Source organism: Vitis riparia, chromosome 19 (genome assembly GCF_004353265.1).
Source record: "Vitis riparia cultivar Riparia Gloire de Montpellier isolate 1030 chromosome 19, EGFV_Vit.rip_1.0, whole genome shotgun sequence".
Taxonomy (NCBI): domain Eukaryota; kingdom Viridiplantae; phylum Streptophyta; class Magnoliopsida; order Vitales; family Vitaceae; genus Vitis; species Vitis riparia.
This window is the reverse complement of record NC_048449.1, coordinates 14,744,972-14,760,838: the sequence shown is the minus strand read 5'-3', so window position 1 is coordinate 14,760,838 and position 15,867 is coordinate 14,744,972. Positions and strand designations below refer to the sequence as shown.

Below are 15,867 nucleotides of genomic sequence, written 5' to 3'. Positions count from 1 at the left end.
TAATTCGAAGCACTTTGTCGAATTTACCCATTTATTTTATGTCCTTGTTGCGCTTGCCAAGCTCAGTTAGACGGAGACTAGAGCAAATTCAAAAGGATTTCCTTTTAAGAGGTGGTAATTTGGAGCGAAAGCCACATTAGTAATATGGGAGTTAGTGTGCTTAAGTAAGGAGAAAGGGGGTTTGGGGGTCAAATGTCTATCCAATCTCAGTAAGGCTCTTCTTTGTAAATGGAATTGGCGTTTCGCAAATGAGAGAGAGGCCTTGTGGAATCAAGTAATTAGAGGGAAGTATGGGGAAGAAAGAGGGGGATGGTGCTCTCGGGAAGTGAGAGAGGTGCATGGTGTGGGCTTTGGAAAGGAATAAGGATGGATTGGGATTTTGTGGGCTCTAGGATTTTATTCCTTATAGGTAATGGGGGAGGGTGAATTTTGGAGGGATAGATGGTGCGAGGATTCCACTTTGTGTGTGTCATTCCCTTCTTTGTTTGCTTTGTCTGTTGATAAGGAAGCGTGGGTGGCGATATTTGGGACCCCTTGGCTCAGGGGGGTTGGGGGGGTTGGAATCCCTATTTTTCAAGAGCCTTCAATGATTGGGAGGTGGAGGAGGCAGAAAGATTCTTGGAGCGGCTTCATGGGAAGAGAGTGCATAGAGATGTGGATGATATGGTGTTTTGGACCGAAACAAAGAGTGGAAAGTTCTCGGTCAAGTCCCTCTACCTTGCTCTAGAAGTAGGTTGCCCTTCTTTGTTTCCTTCTAGTTGCATTTGGAATGTGTGGGTGCAACATAAGATTAGCTTTTTTGCGTGGGAGGCTACGTGGGGCAAAGCCTTAACCCTGGATCTTATTCAAAAAAGAGGATGGGCCTTGGCAAATAAATGTTTTATGTGCCTTGAGAAAGAGGAGACCATAGACCATCTTCTTCTACATTGTACAAAAACAAGGGTCTTATGGGATTTGCTCTTTAATTTGTTTGGGCTGTCATGGGTGCTGCCTTCATCAGTTAGAGAGACTCTCCTTAGTTGGCATGGTTCTTTTGTGGGCAAAAAGCGCAAGAAGGTGTGGAGAGCAGCTCCTCTTTACATTTTTTGGATGGTTTGGAAGGCAAGAAATAGATTGGCCTTCAAGGATGATGTGTTGTCAATCCCGAGACTCAAATACTCTTTTGTTCTTTCTCTTTGGTCAGAGGCCAAGTTGTTTATAGTTGATTGCCCTCTAACTATAGTTAGTTTTATTGATTGGTTGGGTTCTAGCTAAGGTTGTTTGTCGGGCCAGCTGGGTGTTTCTCTTCTTTTTTGGCCGTTTTGGTGGTGGGTGTATAGGTATTGTATACCGTGAGTCGCTTTTTTGGCGCCTCTTTTTATATTAGATCTTTTCTTACCTATCAAAAAAAAAAAAAAAAAACATTGTGTACTTTGGTGTGCCACTTTTCAAGTGCTTTTAATATATTTTCTTGTCTACCTATCAGAAAAAAGGCAAAACAAAATCAAGTACTAGGAATATATAAGGTAACAAAATAACAATCAATTAGATCCCTAAAATTAAGGAATTCACATATTTCTAACATCAATTCTTTTTCCATGTAGAAAAACTAAAGTACGAGCCCAAGCAACATAATTAACACCATTAAATTTTTAAATGTTGACTTTGGTATTCCATCATACCTGAGAAGGTGTTACTTATCATTAGCCATGAAAAATTTTAAATTTTAAGGGATCCAAACACTTTGAAGCATAAAAAGTTGAACTCCCTTTCATCCTAAATATCAAAAACAATTTGTCCAATGCAACTAAACCAAGCACACCACTACTAATCAACCCTCAATAGTCCAGAAACAGAATATAAACCTTCTTAGACCAAAAGAGAACATTCCCAAATGCACAAAAAAATAAATAAATAAACATATAATAAAATAACTAATAAAATAAATTAGGAAATCAGCAGGACCAACTTGAACTAAAAACATCCGTCCAAACAGTGCTAAATTTCAAATCCAAGAATAAGGGCCAAAATATCGAAAATAAAAAATAAAAAAATCAAAATTTCAATCAAATAACCTCAAAACCAGTTCCAAAACATCAGTTACCAGAAATATAACAGATCGGCCTGCAAATTTCCACTCAAGATGATGATATCAACATGACACCATCATGTTGCAAGCATGCTGACAGGTTTTTTTTTTTCTAATTCTTTTAATTGTCTTGAAAATCTAGGGGAAATACTATGATCGTGCGCTAATACCATGTTGAAACTATAAGTTTGTGATTCTAGCGTTTGGACAAATGAGGGAAAAGAGAAGAAAGAAGAGATGGAAGAGGTTTAGGCTTTTGTCTTGTTAACTCTCCCATGCCTTTCCACCTATTTATGCTATTGAGTCTAAAAAGAGAAAATCACAACACCCTAATATGATATTGCAATAACATACTCTAACATGTAGCAATTCTCTGGAGATTATACAATATATTTTGTCCAACTCATCATTTCATGGTCCTATTGCAAACAATGGTCAATGGCTCACGGAAGTGCAGAATCTCAATGCCATGCATATGCTGATGCAACCGCCATACTTAGCTATAATGTATACTTGTGGATTTGCCTGTTCCCTAACCGCAATGTGCAAATTTTTGGTGATAATGTTGGAGCCACATATCTAACAGCAAATCTTGTTTTCCTTAGCCCATGAAACAATTGAAGTTGCATAGCACATGAAACAATTGAAGTTGCATGTCACTTTTTTCTAGATAAAGCTACCAAGAACACACTTCAAGTTCAGTATCCCTGGACTTAGGATCAAACAGTTGACATTCTCACAAGCTATCGTAAACCACACATCTCACTGATCCTTCACAACAAAATAATTATTTATCTATTGCCACTTACTTGCAAGGGCATATTGGAGATGACGTTTTAGTTTAAACCTAAAAACCTTTTCTCACATACCTCATGTGTTTACTATATTTCTAGTATTTATGCATGTATGTGTCATAATGTCAAAATTTTTATGAGAGAAATTTAAGCTCAGCTGAACCTATAGAAAAAGATAGAAGAAATGTGAGTAAATTACCGGTCTTAGAGTTGGTGGTGATAGAATATGCAATAATGGAGAAACCGAATCTTCTACAAAAGATTTAATAGACAAATGCCTTGAAATATATGGTGCAATTTTGTTGTGCCAAGACCTCAAAATATCCCTCTTTTCCATGAATGTCGTTCGGTATCTGAATGTTTGTATTAAGATAGGGTAGTAAGAAATAATAATCCTTCCATGAATGACATCAGGTTCTAGTCTTGGACATACCTCATAAAAGACTTCGGCCATTCAATAATTGGTTTTTGAACTTGGGCTATTAAACGATGTAAACTAATTGCAGTAAGAGGCTGATAAACTGCAGAAAAGAACAAATGGGAAATGGTTTAAAATTATCATCAAACATTGGAAAGTCAAAGTTGACAGCTACTACAATCATTTACCATTAAGGGGCATCTGCTGTGTACGCATAACATATTGGTGCACTAGATCAGAAATGCCAAGAGTGTTTAAGCACTTGACCTTCAAGCCCACATGATTCAATAGTCAATTGCCTTGTGATAACAGATTTACTTAATGCCCTAAGATTAAATATAATTATATGAAATATACATCTGCAGTAGAATGTGCTTGAGGCTTACTGTCTTCTGCATTATTGGGTCATGATAATGAAGCTGCAAAATATTTTCATGGATGCCATCCAAAATTAAATCATAGTCACCACTGCAGTCATTGAACACTAAAAGATAAATGAGCCCATCCCTCAAAAACTGATAAGAAAGCTATGTTCACTAGTATTTACAACCTACCGATTAGATATGAGAGGGTACAGAAAGTCAAATCCATTGGACATACCACTGCAGCAATTATCAGATCTTTTTGCTCGCTTCATTTTTCTGTTCTGAAAAATCTAAAAACAGTCCTCAAAGGTAAGAATGCTGGAAATGAATGCCAAAGTAGTAAAGATGCAGAGTGCTTGATACTTTCACTTTAAGTTACCTCTTTCCAGATATCAAAGATGCTTCTAGACATGTCCTTTTGACCTACCACTTGGGAACTGATCTCAAACTGACACCATGAAAAGCATATTAATAAATCAAGTTGGCATGATATCACATAAAGAGAAGAAACATGGATTAGAAATTCTCTAGAAATATGACTACTGCCACTCACACATCATTGGTTTCTTCCTGTGAAATGGATTACTCCATTCCTGGAAGCCCTAAACTAAAAGCAAGATGGTAGCTGAACAGGCATTCTCAAAGGTGAATGACCAACAGCAGGACCAGGATTCTTAGGTAAACTTTTACAATGAAAGCCTTCTGGAAAAATATGGCCTTTAAATGGTTGCAATTGATTTGAGGATGTCAAAGGGAGCCTTTCTGAAAGTCACAAAATTTTGTTGAAGACAATTTGTAACAGTAGAGATACACAAATCTCTTTAAATGGGTAGTAAAATTCAACCAAGCATGCATTTATTAATAAGGCATAACCCCTGTGCTAAACATGTCCTCATTCCAATTTAACTGAGATTCTATAATGTAACTGAAGTCACACTGTATTTTTTTTTTTCCCTCTTTCTTTACACATATAAGCCAGGGTATTCCCACATGAAATAAAATGATAATAATTGATGAGAACAACTAGGGTAGAGGTGTAGCAGTTTCTTTATACTCCATGCTTCAACTCTAGAAAGTGATTTCATTCCTCCATGGCTAAGTTATGTGTCTCAACCCGCAAATCACCAGCAAATAAATTAGTACATCTATTTTAACTGAAAAATGGAGACTTTTTCCAGACCTTCTATTTCATCTGGGAGATTACTTGAATAATGAATATTTCACAAGACCACAGCAGCAGCATTTCTTACCACATTGAGGGTTTGATTCTTCTTGTTGAGAAACTGTAGTGTGTTCAAGCACGAACGGATGTCACATTCTGGAAAATAGAAACAAAGTTCTACAGAAATTAAACAAAATTCACAATGCAGATAGGAAAAAGATAATGTAAAACAAACATATGAAGAAGCAATCCTAATTTTTAGAATCACAAATACAACATTTCCAACACCAAAGGGAAGGTTAAAAATCTCAGAATAACCCATCAAGCATATAAAATGTCAATGTTTTGGCCATATCAATACCTTGATTGGCTAAATCAGATAATAGAAACCCAGAATGGAAGTAGATACTAACTCACCAGTATACTCTGCAAGTGCAGTAAGTGCCGTGGAATTTGTCTTTAGCCCTTCCATATTACATATATATTTGAGTCTAAAACACCATTTCTCAACAAATCAAAATTGATAGTAAGAATGAGAAATAGACAACACTAAAAACACATTATAGATTATGGAGTATGAGCTAATACCAAGATGGTTTGCCTAACTCATATTGGTATTAACCAGATCTGATTTAGATTTACAGTATATATAAAATAAGAAGAAAGAAGAGATAGATAGAGAGAGAGAGAGAGAGAGAGAGAGAGAGAGAGCATGCCTCAAGCAAGTTGTCAATACTTAAAGGCCATAATACTTTATGCAAATACCAGTATTATCCACTAACGCATTACTAATGCATGGCAAAACCAAACAAATATTGGGAGCACTAGATAATTTGTAAGCAGCAATAGAAAGATCCATTCTCAAATCAACTCATCAATGATTCAACCCCAAGTGCCTGAAGTAAGTAAGATTCTATTCCCCCCCCCCCCCCCCCCCAAAAAAAAAAAAAACAATTACAAAAGAAAAGAAATTGAATAATAGAATTCTTTGAGAGAATTGAACATCACTCTTTCAAAATGATCTCCTATCTTCAAATAAAAAATTAGTTAAGACCAAAAAAAGAACAAAAAGACAAGATGCTTGTGATAATGAAGGAAAGTCAATTCAGTTTTTAAAATCAGATGCCACACATAAGAAAATATTCTGATAAGAGCTAGTCCCCAAAGGTGTAGCTCAGCCATAGTGCCCTCTGGCAATGAACCTGAGGTCCTGAATTCGAACCTCCCTAATATTTAGATGGTGTAGAGCAAAGGGGTGAGTCAATGTCACCCAAAGTTTATTCACCAGCAGTCAAGATAAATGTCTTGCCATCAGGGTGGATTCCCCGTTATTAAAGAAAATAACAACTAATATTTATTATTTAAATATTATATGTTAGCGTGATTATGTTAGAAAACCGAAACTGATATGGAAATAAATAACTTTGTAAAGATGTAAATTATTTATTAGTTGTCAATCTTTGTATTTTTAGGAAAGTAATTATTAGGAGTTATTTATTAGTTGTTAATCTTTGTATTTTTAGGAAAGTAATTGTTAGGAGTTATTCTTTCCTTTTAATCAGTGATTTAGTTTCCTAATTTGAAGGATTCGTATATGCTGTAAACTCTATAAAAGAATAATCTCAATGAAAGAAAATTATTCCCGTGAAACCCTATTCTTCAACTTGGTATCAAAGCTAGCAATTTGCTTGCCGAAATCCTCCTTCTTCCTCTCTTTCAATCCCTGTTCTCTAAAACCATGTCGGATATTTCAAACGAGTCCACTACTGTTCCTCAACCTTCTCTGAACAATCCTATCATCACTGATTTTTCAAAAATCAGTCCTACCACCTCAGAATCTCACTCTGTCCAAATCACCACGATTCGCTTGAATGGTGACCACTTTCTGAGATGGTCTCAATCAGTTTTGATGTACAGAGGACGTGGAAAGATGGGCTACCTGACGAGTGAAAAGAAGGCTCCTGCAGTGGATGATCCGAACTATGCTATATGGGATGCTAAGAATTCCATGGTGATGACATGGCTTGTGAATTCTATGGAAGAAGACATCAGCTCTAATTACATGTGCTATCCAACAGCACAAGAGCTTTGGGAGAATGTAAATCAAATGTATTCTGATTTAGGGAATCAGTCACAGATCTTTGAATTAACCCTCAAACTTGGTGAGATACAACAAGGGGAGGACAACGTCACAAAGTACTTCAACTCCTTGAAGCGGATCTGGCAAGACCTTGACCTCTTCAACACCTATGAGTGGAAATCTGCCGAGGATGGACTTCATCGTAAGAAGACCATGGAAGACAATCGGATCTTCAAGTTCTTGGTTGGCCTTAATGTCGAGTTTTATGAGGTAAGGGGAAGAAACATTGGAAGACAACCCCTGCCTTCAATTGGTGAAGTTTTTTCAGAAGTTAGAAGAGAAGAGAGTCGGAGGAATGTGATGCTGGGCAAGAAGGGACCTGGAGTTGCTATTGAAGGTTCAGCCTTGGTTACCACGGGTGGAGGCTGTAATAAAGCTGCTGCGTTTCAACGCAAATCAGATGAAAGGCCACGGATTTGGTGTGATTTTTGCAACAAACCTCGCCATACTCGTGAGAACTGTTGGAAAATCCATGGGAAACCTGCAAATTGGAAAGGAAAAATAGGTGACAAACCAGGCCGAACCATTATTCCTACTGCTAATGAGGCTGAGACCAGCCCCTTCACCACTGAGCAAATGGATCATCTTCTTGCACTGCTGAAATCCAACTTGACATCCGGTACTTCTAGTGTTTCTTTGGCACACACAGGTAATGAATTATATGTTCTATCTTGTCGTTTTAAATCTACTCCATGGATAATCGATTCTAGAGCATCCGACCACATGACCAATTCCTCAAACATGTTTGAATCCTATTCACCATGTCCTGGAAATAAAAAGGTTCGGATAGCTTATGGTAATTTCTCACCTATTGCAGAAAAAGGTCTAATAAAAATCTCTGAGGGAATAGATCTTAAATCTGTTCTCCATGTTCCTAAACTTACTTGTAATCTCTTGTCTGTTAGCAAATTATCTAGAGATTCTAATAGTTGTGTTATCTTCTATGAATCCCATTGTATTTTTCAGGACCAGAGCTCGAGGAAGAAGATTGGCAGTGCTAGGATGATGATCAATGGTCTCTATTATTTCGAAGATAATTTACCTAGTAATAAAATTGCTCAAGGACTAAGTAGTATTAGTTCTCTTTCTATTCGTGATCAAATAATGGTTTGGCATTGCAGATTAGGTCATCCTAGTTTCTCTTATTTAAAACATTTATTTCCAATGTTATTTCAAAAGGTTGATCCTTTATCATTTCAATGTGAAGTTGTTTATTGGCAAAGAGCCAACGAAAAACTTACATTCCAAAACCTTACCATGCATCAAAACCATTTTATCTTTTTCACAGTGATGTTTTCAAAAGTAACCACAATTTCAGGAAAAAAATGGTTTGTGACCTTTATAGACGACCATACACGTCTTTGTTGGGTATATTTAATGAGGGAAAAATCTGAACTCGAAAGGATTTTTAAAGAATTTTACAGAATGATTGAAAACCAATTTCAAACAAAAATCAGTATTTTGAGATCTGATAATGGGACTGAGTACTTTATTAAAGTTTTGGAAACCTTTTCAAACGAGAAAGGAATTTTACATCAATCCTCGTGTTCTGATACCCCTGAACAGAATGGAATAGCTGAACGTAAAAATAAACACTTGTTAGAAGTAGCACGGGCTATGATGTTTTACATGAATATTCCAAAATACTTATGGGGGGATGCCATACTAACTGCTTCATATCTAATCAACAGGATGCCTACAAAAATTTTGTAGTATACCACTCCTTTGGAGTGCTTGAAAAAGGTATTTCCAGAATCTCGAATAAATTCTGAATTACCCTTGAAAATATTTGGTTGCACTGCATATGTACACATTCCAAAAAGGTCAAGATCTAAGTTAGACCCAAGAGCAGAAAAATGTGTTTTTGTAGGATATACTCCTAATAAAAAGGGTTACAAATGTTTTAATCCCCTTACAAAACGTTTTTACACAACTATGGATGTTTCCTTTATGGAAAATGTCCCATATTTTACCAAAAATTTACTTCAGGGGGAGAAATTAGTGGAACCAAATTTTTGGGAAATTGTTGAACCTTTGCCTAGTGTAATTCTTGATATCTCTCTTGAAAAAGAAAATAAGGAAACTAAGCCTACTGAATCTGAATCTAAAATTGGTCTGTCAGAAGAAGAAATACTACGAATGAAAAAAAAAAATAGAAACAATTTTGAGTCTGTGGTTTATTCAAGGAAAAAAGCCCCTGGAAGAAGTAAAGACCAGTCGATCATCCCAGCACATGGTCAACCGAAAGCCTTGGGCAATGGCTCTCTAAATGTCTCAGGTAACCCTCCTTCTATTCCTACTCATATACATGCTTCTTCTTCTTCTATTACTGATCTAAGTTTACCATCACACTTTGGTCCAAGTCCAAAAATATTTGCACCCGAACCCGGTTTAGGTTCAGCCCCAATTGTTCCTGCACAGACCTTGACCTTGATCTCCCTATTGCTCTTAGAAAGGGAACCCGAGCCTGCACTAAACATCCCATTGCCAAATATATCTCCTATAGTAACCTTTCTAACAACTATAGAACATTCACTACAAATATTTCAAAACTTGTGATACCTAGAAATATTCAAGAAGCACTAGATGAACCGGGTTGGAAATTGGCAGTGTTTGAGGAAATGAATGCCTTAAAAAAGAATGGCACTTGGGAGGTTGTAGATTTACCAAGGGAAAAAAGGTTATAGGGTGCAAATGGGTGTTTACAATAAAGAGTAAAGCAGATGGAAGTGTTGAGAGATACAAAGCCAGACTTGTGGCAAAGGGTTTTACTCAAACCTATGGGATAGACTACCAAGAGACTTTTGCCCCCATAGCTAAAATAAACTCGATTAGAGTTTTGTTGTCTCTTACAGTAAATTCCAATTGGCCCTTGCACCAATTGGATGTTAAAAATGTCTTTCTTAATGGAGACCTAGAGGAGGAAGTGTTCATGAGTCCTCCACCAGGTTTTGAAGAAAGTTTTGGAGTTGGGAAAGTGTGCAAATTGAAGAAGTCCTTATACGGACTTAAGCAGTCGCCTAGAGCTTGGTTTGAGCGCTTTGGCAAAGTAATAAAGCATTATGGATATACTCAAAGTCAAGTTGATCACACGATGTTCTACAAACATTCAAATGAAAGTAAAGTAGTCATCTTAATTGTGTATGTTGACGATATTGTGTTAACTGGGGATGATTGCAATGAACTAGAGAAGCTGAAAAGGAAACTTGCTGAGGAATTTGAGATTAAGGACCTAGAGGCATTAAAATACTTTCTTGGGATGGAGTTTGCTAGGTCCAAAGAAGGTATCTTTGTAAATCAACGGAAGTATGTTCTTGATCTTCTTGATGAGACAGGTATGTTAGGATGTAAGTCTGCTGAAACACCTATAGAGCTTAATGTAAAACTGCAACCTACAAAAGCCAAGAATGTGAAGGACCGGGATCGTTATCAGAGACTTGTTGGGAGATTGATTTACCTATCTCATACACGCCCTGACATAGCATTCTCAGTGAATATGGTTAGTCAGTTTATGCATGCGCCTGGACCAGAGCATTTTGAAGTTGTTTACAGGATTCTAAGGTATCTAAAGGGGACACCAGGTAGAGGTCTTCTGTTCAAGTCACGAGAACACCTACAAATTGAAACCTACACCGATGCAGACTGGGCTGGAAGCATAGTGGATCGAAGGTCCACCTCTGGGTACTGTTCATCTGTAGGTGGCAACTTGGTTACGTGGCAAAGTAAAAAACAGAACATGATTGCTAAAAGTAGTGTTGAGGCTAAGTTTAGAGTTGTAGCTCATGGTATTTGTGAGATTATGTGGATAAGAAGATTACTGGAAGAGTTAAAGATGACAGGTTCATCTCCTATGAAGTTGTATTGTGACAACAAGGCAGCAATTTCAGTAGCTCACAATCCGGTTCTCCATGACTGCACCAAACATGTGGAAGTGGACAAGCATTTCATTAAAGAGAAGATAGACAACGGATTGGTCTGTATGACCTATATCCCTACTGAGGAACAAGTGGCTAATGTCTTCACCAAAGGACTACACAAGAGGCAATTCGATTTTCTAGTTGGCAAGCTGGCTCTGGAAGATATCTTTAAGCTAGCTTGAGGGGGAGTGTTGGAAAACCGAAACTGATATGGAAAGAAATGACTTTGTAAAGCTGTAATTTATTTATTAGTTGTCAATCTTTGTATTTTTAGGAAAATAATTATTAGGAGTTATTTATTAGTTGTCAATCTTTGTATTTTTAGGAAAGTAATTGTTAGGAGTTATTCTTTCCTTTTAATCAGTGATTTAGTTTCCTAATTTGAAGGATTTGTATATGTTGTAAACTCTATAAAAGAAAAATCTCAGTGAAAGAAAATTATTCCCGTGAAACCCTATTCTTCAACTGATTAAAGATCAATATTACAGTGTGTAACTTGATCCTTTTACCAAGTCTTAACCAGTTTTAGTTTTTTTTTTTTTTTTTCATTTTTTTTGCATTTTTACCACTATTTCATAACTCAGCAAATCAATGAAGCAGTGTCATCAATATTAAGTTCTGATGATACCATGGCCAAGATCGAGTCACAAGCTAAACCCAACTAAATAAATAACTATAATTCAACAGGAAGGCACCATGATAAACTTGAAAGTACTTGACAGTGGCACAGTAATGGTTTTTAGCAAGTCATTACCTGCTTACCACACGACTCACTGTCGGTTGAACAAAAATGTGAACCCTGTAATGATAGCAATCACTTGTTAAGGTAACAATTATTGACATGCTATAACTATAAATAAATATCACGCACTACTTGAACCAATTTCTATTATACTTATCATACCAAGATCACTACCATAAGGAAACAATGCATTTTTAAGATGCACTACTCCATTCATAGCTATGTTGATATCCCTTCCACAATTGCTATTAACTTGTGAGGTGAAGCATTAATATGAAGTCAACTGATCTAGCACTGTACGGCACAATTGCACAAAGCATGACATGGCATTTAAACCCAATTGCAGACATCATTTTAATCGCACTTTTAAATGCTTGAGCATAGAACTTCCTTAAGATATCAACAGTAATCTTATATTTATGGCAAACAGAACAAAAAGATATGGGGATCCCAGCACAAACCAATGAGAACTAGATGAAATATTTCTTTAAACAAAATATATTAAGCTTACATTTTCTGCTAGCCAAAACACAAACTAGATTTTACAAGGAACAACAGAATCCACAACTGAATCATAACACATCTTAGGAACCAAACCCAACCTAACTTTTGCAGCATACAATGATAAACTACAATCACAATTCTTAAATGTATCTAGTGTAGTGCCTTTATCTGCTATTTTAAATTTTTCCTTCACACGTCCATCTTCAATAAATAAGAGGTCCAGACTTCCCTATGATAGCCTCTTACAATTTTGGCAAAGAGAAGCCAACATAAGTTTCCCATAATACATTATTTGTAGTAAGAAAGACTCACTTTGCTACCTGACGCAAAGGCCTCAGGGCAGGTGCATATAGATCATTACATATGCAAATCACCTACATATGATACCCATTCAGCAAACCGTTGATAAAAATAAATAAATAAATAATTAGCAATAATGATTATTCTGATTTTACAGGTCTTGACAATGATGTAGTTTTATGCCCCTTTTTTGAGGATATCTGTCCTGACTCATCTACTTTAGCAACATTTCCCTTCCTATTATCAGCTTTCCTTTCAGCAGAAACCTACATGAACAGAAAACATATCACTCTAATCTAAAAAATAACCTTCTTCCACAAAACAATAGACAATAAAACATCAATATTTAAAAGCATAAAAAGAGGGCAAACACAAGGAAGTGTGGCCCCAATAAGTGGCACATGGTCCTAGGTTCGAATCATGTCACTAATAATACCCTGAATTTACCTAGTGTTGATTATTGCGGGACTGTCAGCACCGGGAGCACCCCGAGGTTTGAGTCCCTATGCAGAGTCCTAAGGGCTTGGCCATGGAAGGTTCCTTGATTACCAAAATATATATATATATATATATATATATATATATAAGCATAAAAAGAAGCATAACTTCAACTTCAACAAATCAATACCAAACAACTAATACAAAGTCAAAGTTCTAGTTCCACATACTTCTAAAAAATGAACTTCCTAAAGCTTAACACTAACTAGAAGTAACTGTAACATCCTGTAGAGAGATACACAAGTCTGTAGGCAAACAAACTACAAATAGCCTCCTTTGGGTTTAATAAAATGGGGAAATAAACATGCGTTGAAGTTCAAACAAATGACCTCCTACCAAATGAGACTCTGATGCCATGTTAGACAACCAATTTTCCTTAAAGCACAGGCTTGTAGGATGTGGGCACACAATGTATATCATGCACTCCAACAATTCTCCTAATTGCTAAATTCAATAAGATCTTAATAAAGTAATGAACTCAATTCTTTTTATTAGTTGTTTTGTTTTACTAATAAGCAAATTGTCCAAGATAAACACCTCAACAACCTAGGTAGCTCGTGTTAAGACTATGACAAAACTTATTTTTTGTTTGGAACCCACCCTCTCTCTTAAGAGGGAGTAAAGTATTCCTAGAGCTAATACTGAATAAATCGCTAGTGACCAGCCAATTGTTTATTAAAATGTAATTGGTGATTAAAAGATGTTTAATTAAGCTTCAAGGATTATTAGATGTAAATGCACATCAATTTGATAAAAAATTTCATCTTCTTCCAAAGTCACTCATGGATATTAGTTCATGGATGGGCATAGTTGAAATAATTAGAAAGCTTAGGGTTTCATTGTAATTTCCTTGTCTAGGAGTGCAACTATTATTTAGTAGAATTAATAATAAGTAATTAATTACTATTCTAATTAAGAGTTAATTATAGGAATAGAAACCAGTTTGCCTATCAAAAAAAAAGGAATAGCAATCAATTGGAGTCACGATAAAGGAAAACTTGTCGAGCCCACTTTCACCTTAGCTAGGAAACTAGCCTTCTATTTGGATCTTGGAAATTCATGTTCTCTTGTTTGCTTTACCAAAGAAAACAAGAAGGAAATGAAATATAATGAAACAATAGTTAAAAACTCGTAATATTTCCCAAATCTTCGTTCTCTATATAAAAAGGTATAAATTTGCAAAGAATAGAGAAAAAAATTGAGTTCAAACATAATTTTCATTATGTTTCATGTCTATAAAATACCCACATCTAATCCATGTACATGTTAGTGTCTACCTACAATCCAATCATGACAATAATATGATGTACGAGTAGTTCTTTCAGCTCTCCAAATTCATAGTTATAATGCACAGACTAGGCAATCGCTTATACCAGCAATATACAAAACCTGATTGTTGGAGAAGAAAATTGGTAGATGGGTAAGCTTATCCAAAAAAAAAAAAAAAAAAAACCAACCATTGAACGCATGTCTTGGAAACATTCATGAAAATAATAACAGTCTAAAGATGAAAAACCATATCAATTACCATTTTTAGAATAACCTCCACAGCACCCTTGCCATCACCAAGAGCTCCATCTATTTCATCAATCACCTACATTCAGAGTGCAATTAATGTTTTTGTTTTCTTTGCACTACACAAATGAATGTCAAACTTCAAAGGTTGAAAAATGAAATGCACCAAACAATTGGGCTTCGAATCTGCCATGACAGAGTTCATCTGGACCACATCAAGGATTTTAGCTTCAATTGTTGAAGATGACCGATCATCACTAGCATTTATCTATCAAGGAAAAAACAAAAGCATAGAGAGTCCGTAAAATGCCCTTCAGCTATAGTGAAACACAAGTGAAAGTCCAAGACATAGAAGCCTAAGAAAATAATAACAACGATGAGTATTCTGAGAACAAGAACATAAGCCTTTTACACTTGATCCTTCAACACCAAAATAAAAAATAAGTTTTTTTAACTCCAATCTGTCACATGTGAAAACATAAAAAGATAATAAAAATCGGTTCCTAAACTGAGATGTCAATTTATTGATAAATGTCATATAAAACCTAGAGTTGTCATTCATAAAAGACATAAAACAATTCCTAATGAACATAATGAATAATATGCACATGTAACATGCATGCCGATATTTTACTTAATTTAGAAAAAAAAAAAAAAAAAAAGGATACAGTAGAAAGCATTTATCCAGGTGAGAGAAGTAAAAAACAAAACCTCCACCACACGGTATCCACAATGCTTAGCAGCGACGTGTGCAAGTGTTGTCTTCCCAAGTCCTGGGGGACCACAAAGCAAGAGGATCTGCAGTAGACATGAGCTTCACTTACAAAGGGCCTTCATTAAATTACAATAATAATAAGAAATAAAGGGATAAATTACCAAGTAATTAAAGTATCTCTCACTGAAGCCATTGCCCCAGTAATATATAGACTATATGAATTCTATCTTGACATTAGATTATCTAGGTCCACACATGTGTTTTCTAACCACCTCACTCTACATCCATTTTGTCTTCTCCTCATCTTTGCAACACCTCCATCCTGAAACATATCCCTCCTTTTCACTCATTCTTAATTGTTATTTGACTTTATTGAAGCTGATGCTAAACCATATTAATCGATTTTCTCACCTTGTACTTGATTGGTTTCTCACCAACTTCCCTATGAATGTATCTGTTTGTAGCTTTGTCATTTGTAGGTGCTGCCATTCATAAAAACTCATTTCATGAATGCCTTTTCACATTTAGAACATTCATGCTATAAAGCATGCCTTGCCTAATACTTTATACTTCAACGGGTGTAGACCATTTGGAATACTCCAAAAATACTCAAAGACTGTCCAACTATATCTAATTCCATTCCAAACATCTTCGCTCTCTCTCCTTTATAAATAAGGACAGTCAAGTCCAAATAGTGAACATGTTTTCATATAGGCCTCACCCCTAGCA

The 15,867-nt window shown here is 35.9% G+C and overlaps 1 protein-coding gene across 7 annotated transcripts in view; it reads right to left on the bottom strand.

Annotated features, from left to right (window-relative positions):
- The window catches only part of LOC117908998 (chromosome transmission fidelity protein 18 homolog), a 48,560-nt gene that overhangs the window by 13,460 nt on the left and 19,233 nt on the right, over positions 1-15,867 (bottom strand). For 5 of the 7 annotated variants that reach the window (XM_034822887.1, XM_034822888.1, XM_034822886.1 and 2 more), the window contains exons 5-18: positions 15,135-15,221; positions 14,590-14,691; positions 14,437-14,502; positions 12,566-12,676; positions 12,423-12,484; positions 11,619-11,663; positions 5,225-5,298; positions 4,896-4,963; positions 4,025-4,093; positions 3,835-3,935; positions 3,667-3,748; positions 3,469-3,547; positions 3,296-3,383; positions 3,062-3,215 (exon numbers count right to left, since the gene is read on the bottom strand). In XM_034822887.1, the coding sequence (XP_034678778.1) occupies positions 3,062-3,215; positions 3,296-3,383; positions 3,469-3,547; positions 3,667-3,748; positions 3,835-3,935; positions 4,025-4,093; positions 4,896-4,963; positions 5,225-5,298; positions 11,619-11,663; positions 12,423-12,484; positions 12,566-12,676; positions 14,437-14,502; positions 14,590-14,691; positions 15,135-15,221 (1,188 nt within the window). Of the gene's footprint in view, positions 1-3,061; positions 3,216-3,295; positions 3,384-3,468; positions 3,548-3,666; positions 3,749-3,834; positions 3,936-4,024; positions 4,094-4,895; positions 4,964-5,224; positions 5,313-11,618; positions 11,664-12,422; positions 12,485-12,565; positions 12,677-14,436; positions 14,503-14,589; positions 14,692-15,134; positions 15,222-15,867 lie in introns of all 7 variants that reach the window. The other 2 variants (XM_034822889.1, XM_034822890.1) reach the window with 2 other exon arrangements.